Below are 6,695 nucleotides of genomic sequence, written 5' to 3' on the forward strand. Positions count from 1 at the left end.
GGGGGGGGGGAACGTTAGTGTACACCTCTGATCAATAATGTGGCAAGGTCCACAAGAAAAAGTGCCATGTTTTTTCCCAAAACCCTCAGCCTGAGCAGGGAACAGGGCAGAGCCCTCGGAGGCTGAGGAGCACTGTCCCACAGGACCTCATCTTTCCTTCACATTTCACTGGCTTTGGAAGAGTCCCCAGGGCTCAGCTGGGAAGGGAGGCAGTTCTTTGGAAAAGGACTCACTTAGTGCAATTGTCTCTTAGTGCAGGACCAGCCCTGGGGTTGGTGCTAAGCTTTTCTGAGGTCACTGGTCTTTTCCCTCAGGCCAGCTCAGCAATAGCGAGATCTGCTCCAGGCAGCTGGACTCAGAGGGACAAGCTAGAAGCTGACTCCTGAGACCTCCACCTTACACACCAGCCTTAGAACCCCATTGTCCAGGGAGGCAGGGCCAGCTTTACCCCACAAAATGAGCCCAGTCGCTGACCTGCCAGATGCTGAAAGGCCATGGACCCAGAGGAAGACCCTACCCCCACTTAGCACTGGAGACAGGCTTTGCCACATCCAGGGGTCCACGGAAGTCCCATTTTTCTGCACCACAGCCATCCTGATGCCAGATCCTGCTTGCCTAAGAGAGTATAGGGGGGCCCAGCTACGGCGCACAAGGAATGGCCTGGATGGAGGGCAGCCTGACCGGGGGCAACATGTTCTCTATCCAGCTGGAATCCATGTTCTTCAGATCTGTGAAGACACGTTGTAGGCTCATCCCAATGTCCCCTAAAAGATGTTAAAAAAGGAGATGTGAGGGGAGTGAAGGCGAGTATATTCTCTCTCCACCCCCCACCCCCAGTCCTGTATCCAAAAGCCCCAGAAACAACAGCCTCTGCAGTCCACCCCACAGCAAGCCCGCTTCATCTCTATGCCAACCTGCAGGCCTGGGAGCAACAGCTGCTCCACAAGATTTCCACACCCCAGCTGAGCTTAAGCAGCTTTCCTTTCACTGCTCCCTGGTCCTGTCCCCAAGCCCTCCAGTCCTGACATGGCTGGGGAAAAACCTTTTGGTACCAGGGGATCCTCACCCCCAGGGCTGTCAACTTCAGGTTCCTCCTTGCAAGTGAAGTCATAGACAGATGTGGGCTGGATACCAGGTTCATTGAGTAGGTACCCCTTGCCATCCACGTTTGTGGGCTGCCACTCGGACTGCTCCAAGAGCTGTGGACAGAAGATCAAACCAGTGAGCTCACCTCCAAGGCAGATGGACCCTGTGACCCTGCCCCTCAGTGAGCGACAGCTTCCCAGCCTGGATCACATTCTCAGATGGTGACAGGCGTAGGGCGCAGTTAGGTCAGGGCCTGGGGATGGGAGGTTGAACAGCTCGCAGGCGCTGGACCTCAACTTGCTTTCCCCATGAGGGTCTTCCTGCACCTGCACTGCTTTAACTACCCATTGGCACAGTCTCTCCAAAACTTCTTCCCCCCTCAAACGGCTAAGATGCCAACCAGGAGTATAGTTTAAAGCAGCAGTGCAGTTAAGTCTAAAGATGACCAGAAAAGCTAGCAGCAAGGAACTGTGTCCTTATCTCAATTTTCTGATGGAGCAGAGCCTGGGTTACAATCACTATGAAAACTTTTTTGTATTCACTTTTAAAACTGAAGCAATAAAAAAGCCTGGAGGATAATTTGTTCTTTAAAAAAAAAAATCCCTAATATTACAGATCCCAAAGGCTGATTATTGAAACCTGATGTGAGCTTCCCACACCAGCAGGGCTGGGCATGCTGGGCCGGAGGACTTGGGCCAGGGACCTGGCGCTGATGGTGGCTGACTCAGAGCTGTCTGAGGCCTGCTTCAGAGCAGCCTGTCAGAGACCAGGCCTCCCTCCTGCCCTCACTGCCAGTATCCTCCCGCCAGCCAAGGAGGGCAGTGGTCCCCAGCCACACAGATACAGCACTTGGCGCTCGTGGGACTCTACGGGCAGCCAGGTGACAGCAGCAGCTGTCCTGTAGTGTCCCGTTTGGAAGTGCTCACTGAGCAGCAGCAGCAGCCACTTTAAAAGAATGCACAGAGAGGAAGGGGCTTTACCTTCATGATATCCTCAGGTAACTTTCCTTCCTCATCCTCGTCTGTTGCACCTGTGCATGGGGAAGAGCAGAGACCCTGGTTAACAGCTTTGTAGTCCCAGGCCCCAGGCCCCACCCATCCCTCTCTCACTTCACACGTACGCACACACACTCTTACACTCACACACCACACCCCCCACCCTCCCAGTGGACATCTGCCTGCCATGGAGATCTCAGAACAGGATATTGCATGGTGACTCAGCCTCCCAAGCCCTGAAGTCATGCCTCTCCCCTCCTTGCACCCCACTGACCCATCCTCAGAGACTATGCTGCGGAGGAGCCAGAAGAACCAGCAACCTTAAACCAAAATCCAGCCCCTGGCCCCTTCTTTCTCTCCAGCTCACCACAGACCCACTGCTCACTCTCAGCTACTTCCTGGCATCCCAATGACTTGCCATCCCCATGGTGCTGGGAGTGGACAATGCCCAGCTCAGTCAGCTTACTGCCAGGTTACTGCCATCCTTTCTCCCTCAGGAAGCCCCTCCCAGGACCCAGACTGTTAGGCAGGAGCACAAACCTTCAGAGTTGGAGGGCATGGGTGATACTTGGAAATTGTACAGGTCACTGGTGCTGTCCGGCACAATATCCATGGGCATGTGCCATTCAGGGAGAGTGCTACTGACACACGGTGACAGCGCTTCAGGACAGCAGAAACCACAGGTCAGGTGTTGCTTCCTTAGTTTGCAAACCATCCAGCACCCCACCACCCTCTGCCACCCTGTTCCCACAGGACCCACCCTCTAGCATGACACCTCTTAGACCCAAAGGCTTGAGCTGTATGTCCTGCTCAGGCCCCCTCACCTGGAGTGAGTGCCCGATCCACGTCCAACTCCTGGCCTAGGTAGCCCTGAGCTGTGCAGCTACTGTGGTCGTCGGGCAGGGTGGAGCTGCTGAGCCCATCAGAGAAGGTATCCGGGCTGGAGTCGCCACATGACTGTGCGGGAGAGAGCGGCTTAGGCCAGGCTTGCCCACCCTGACTTGCCCACCCTGACTCACAGGTGACCAAAGGCCCACTGCTTAGGACACACTCACCTTCCTCTTGGCCTTGCTCTTAGTGTCTCGGCTGGACTTGGACTTTCTCTCTGTGGGAGAGCAGGTTATCAGCCTTGGCACGGGCATGTCACCCCCGCTGCCCTTCCCCTCTGCCTCCCTCCCTGAGCCTTCCCAAGGATCCAGGGCCTCTAGATACCTTTCCGCTGGTTCTTGGTGAGGGGTGGGAGCATCCGGTACACTCGCACAGCTGAGCTACCCTTATTCCTGCTCTGGTCCTTCACCTCCTCGATGTCTGGCAGGGAGTTCATGGCACAGCGAAAGTTGGCTTTCCATGTCTTGGGATCTGGCTCCTTCTCCCCTGCTTTGTATCGGCCTAGTGGGCGGGCAATGGAGAGCATAGTCAGGGCCACAGCAGGGGTCCTCAGCTGCCCCCTGGCCTGGGGGGGAAGGCAAGGGCTTCCCTGAGTTCTCATGCTGCCAGACACCTTCTGGTCAAAGCAACAGGACGACACTGCCGGCCCTGAGTCCCTGGTCTTCTCAAATGCTAGGCTTGGCTTAAACACATCCAGCAGGCCTTGCTGAAGGGCATGATTTGAAGCACTGGTGAGTCCAATAACCATAAAGATGCCATCTTTGAACCCGGCCAAACCCCATCATCTTGCTTAGTTGTACACAGACAGAGGGTAAAGAACGGGGCTTATCTCATATTTCTAAACTTGCGTGGGCACAGATTGGGCCTCATAGAACAGGTACTCATAGGTCAGCTAAATGGTCAGGAAAAGGCCAAGAGCTCCATCCCTCAAGAATTAAAGGAGGCTGCCAACCAGACTGGCCTTGGGCCAAAGATCTTGGACAGTGTCAAGAAAAAGGATGGCATCGGTCTCTCACTGTCCTGGCTCAGAGCTGTTTTTGTCTGGGGTAATTCTTCTTCTTCTTCTTCTTCTTTTTTTAATATAATAGTTTATTTTTACATCATTTTGTATGTATTTTTTTTTCACCTCAATTGTAATCCCCGTGGGTTTCCCATCACCGAGTCACCCATGTGCCATCACCATAGTCCTGTGCACTTCCCTCTCCCTTCTTCCCCCCCTTTGATCCCATTCCCCACTCCACCTGTCTGGGGTAATTCTAACTGAGCCACAAACTCCCTAAAAATGACACTTTCTGAGATTTGGGCTTTACAAATTCCTTTAAGAACCTGTTGAAATGATGGACCCTGTCCCCAGAAATGTAGGTCTGTCTCCTTGCCCACCCCCAAATTCAACACTTCTTCTCAAGGAACTCAGGGACTCTAATGAAGAATCTCTATGTAATGGAAGTGAATCTCCTTGTTTTTTCCCTGTCCCCTCCTGGTCAAAATTCTGGGATACACACCTGTGTGAATGGCCCAGCTCCGGAACAGACAAGCATCCTTGTTGATATCCCAGCCATGCTTGGCTGCATGCTTCCATGGGATCTGGAAGATCATCTCCTCCTGAACAGCACACACACATACAGGGGAGCTCAGTTCAAAGACCACAGACCCTGAGCGTGAGCCTGCCCAGCACCCCCAGATCTGGGAAAAGGCCGACTTCCCCTTTTCACCCTAACATCTGGTTTGCGTTGACACATCCTGAGATTGCCTTACATAGGCTGTTCTATCTTTCTGGATCTCACAGAAGGGGTTTGGGGTTCTGACGGATGGAGCCCATCAGTGTAGCCAAGACCTTCCTCCAGTTCTTACACATGTGTTGAGGCCTTTAAGACCAGCCTGGGAGTGTCCCATCAGGCATGTCAGCATGAAGACAAGTGAAAACTCTGTTGATTAACCTGACCTTTTCAGGATACCTGGGATCTTGGGCTCCTACATAAAGGGTCCCGGCCATACCCTTGAGGGACTTGGGCCAGATCTGGGTGCTGATTATCTATGTGACCCTTAGCACTGTCACTGTACCTCTCTGCATGTCAGTGTGTTTTGTGAAATGAGAAAACAGTGACAAATAGAAAGAGTAAGGTCTCACTGTTCTCGTCACTGGTGGTTTAACAGTATGAATTTCTCAGTCAGAGTACTCAAGTTTCCATCTTGGTGTTACCGCTCTTTGGGTCTCAGTATGTATCTTTTATGTCTCAGTTTCCTTATTTGCAAGTGGAGATATTAAGAGAGCATACCTCACAAGACTGTTTTGAGTATTAAATGATACAACATAAATAACATTTGCTTACAGTGGATGTTACAGTGAGCAAATTACTTTTATAGTTACTTTAGTTAATGATTAGAAATTATTTGAACAATTAATTATAATATATTCATTTGTATAATTAATTGTTACACTTATTATAATTACTACTAAGTCTGTGTGGTCTGTGTTGTCCTTTGTGCACCAGCAAGAGGCTTTCTGGGCAGAGCAAGCTAGTGCCAGGTTAATGATTGGGTCCCTTGATGAGCCAGCCACCTTCCTTCCAGCCAATAGCATTGACTTCTCTAGCTGACTGAGGTCCCCCTCAGGAGAAACCAGAACTCCAGCTCTCTGGATACTGGGGGTCTTGCTGCTCAATCTGTGCCCTTAGGAGAGAGCCATTCTATACCTCCAAATCAAGGAAGACAAGTAGGGCACGTGCCCGCCCACTCCCTGCATGGAGGACCCAGTGGGAAGCACACCTGCCTGCCCCTATCACTTCCCTTTTTGAGCTGCATCTGAAACTTTGGTCCCCCAGAGGATATGGGTTAAAATAATGGGAGAAAAACCCAAAGAATTGCACTCACTTTATTAATCCAGATCAGCCCTGGAATTTGGTTGGAATTAATCTGCATCTCTAGCCAGGGTCTCATGCGCATCCGAGTGATGGGCATGTTGGCTGTAAAGAGAAGACAGAGGTTCCTGTTTGTTTTGTTGCCCCTGATCACTACCTTGCCCCACTCCCAATCACTCAAATGACGCCCCCCCCCCTCCAGCCAGGTACCAGGTACTAAACCAAGGGAGGAAGGGGCAGTAACTGCAATAAAACTGCCCTCCATACCTTTTCAGCATCTCGTACAAAAACACTTCTGCCCTGCCCTCATCCCTCCTAGACAGAGTTGGAAGGAGAAGCAAGTAATGGCTTCAGGATTTACGTGCAGGGAAACACAAACTACACGGATATCTTAAGACCAGAACTTTTCTCCCCAAATTAAAATTCTTAGGAAGGAAGGGCTTCTTTTCTTTGATGCCAAGAAATGTTTGCACTTGCCTTGGCAGACGAGCTGTGCACCTTCTCTAATACGCGAGCAACCACCCTTCACCCTGGACAGCCGGCCCCCCCACCCCCACCCCGTTCATTCCACGCCTCCCTAACAGGCACCGCGCAGAGGCCAGGCGCTGCCACACTTGGTTCTGGCTCCTCCGGTGAAGTTGCCGGAGAAACACCTGTGGCGCCTCCTCCCGCACCCCAGGCACCCAGGTTACCAAGCTCCCACAGCCGATAGACGGCTGCAAACCTGGGGCCTGGACGCGGAGGTACACTAGAGTCCAGGGCACGTCTTGTGGATGCGCGCAATAAGCACACCCGGCCGCCCGGAGGCCCCCGGCGGCTTCGGGCACACGGCTTTGCTAGGGCGGCCGGGCGCCTGCAACCTCCGCGG

General features: G+C 52.5%; 1 protein-coding gene across 1 annotated transcript in view; it reads right to left on the bottom strand.

The window, feature by feature from the left end:
* Window positions 1-6: 6 nt before the first annotated feature.
* IRF1 (interferon regulatory factor 1) overlaps window positions 7-6,695 on the bottom strand; it is a 7,129-nt gene continuing 440 nt past the window's right edge. Inside the window, exons 2-10 of the mRNA XM_004686702.2 lie at window positions 5,841-5,932; window positions 4,472-4,571; window positions 3,294-3,470; window positions 3,137-3,186; window positions 2,906-3,038; window positions 2,622-2,741; window positions 2,067-2,116; window positions 1,067-1,199; window positions 7-764 (exon numbers count right to left, since the gene is read on the bottom strand). Coding sequence (XP_004686759.1) covers window positions 640-764; window positions 1,067-1,199; window positions 2,067-2,116; window positions 2,622-2,741; window positions 2,906-3,038; window positions 3,137-3,186; window positions 3,294-3,470; window positions 4,472-4,571; window positions 5,841-5,927 — 975 coding nt within the window. The 5' untranslated portion in view covers window positions 5,928-5,932 and the 3' untranslated portion in view covers window positions 7-639. The remainder of the gene's footprint in view (window positions 765-1,066; window positions 1,200-2,066; window positions 2,117-2,621; window positions 2,742-2,905; window positions 3,039-3,136; window positions 3,187-3,293; window positions 3,471-4,471; window positions 4,572-5,840; window positions 5,933-6,695) is intronic.

This window comes from Condylura cristata, unplaced genomic scaffold, assembly GCF_000260355.1.
Source record: "Condylura cristata isolate star-nosed mole 26May11 unplaced genomic scaffold, ConCri1.0 scaffold00021, whole genome shotgun sequence".
Lineage (NCBI taxonomy): Eukaryota > Metazoa > Chordata > Mammalia > Eulipotyphla > Talpidae > Condylura > Condylura cristata.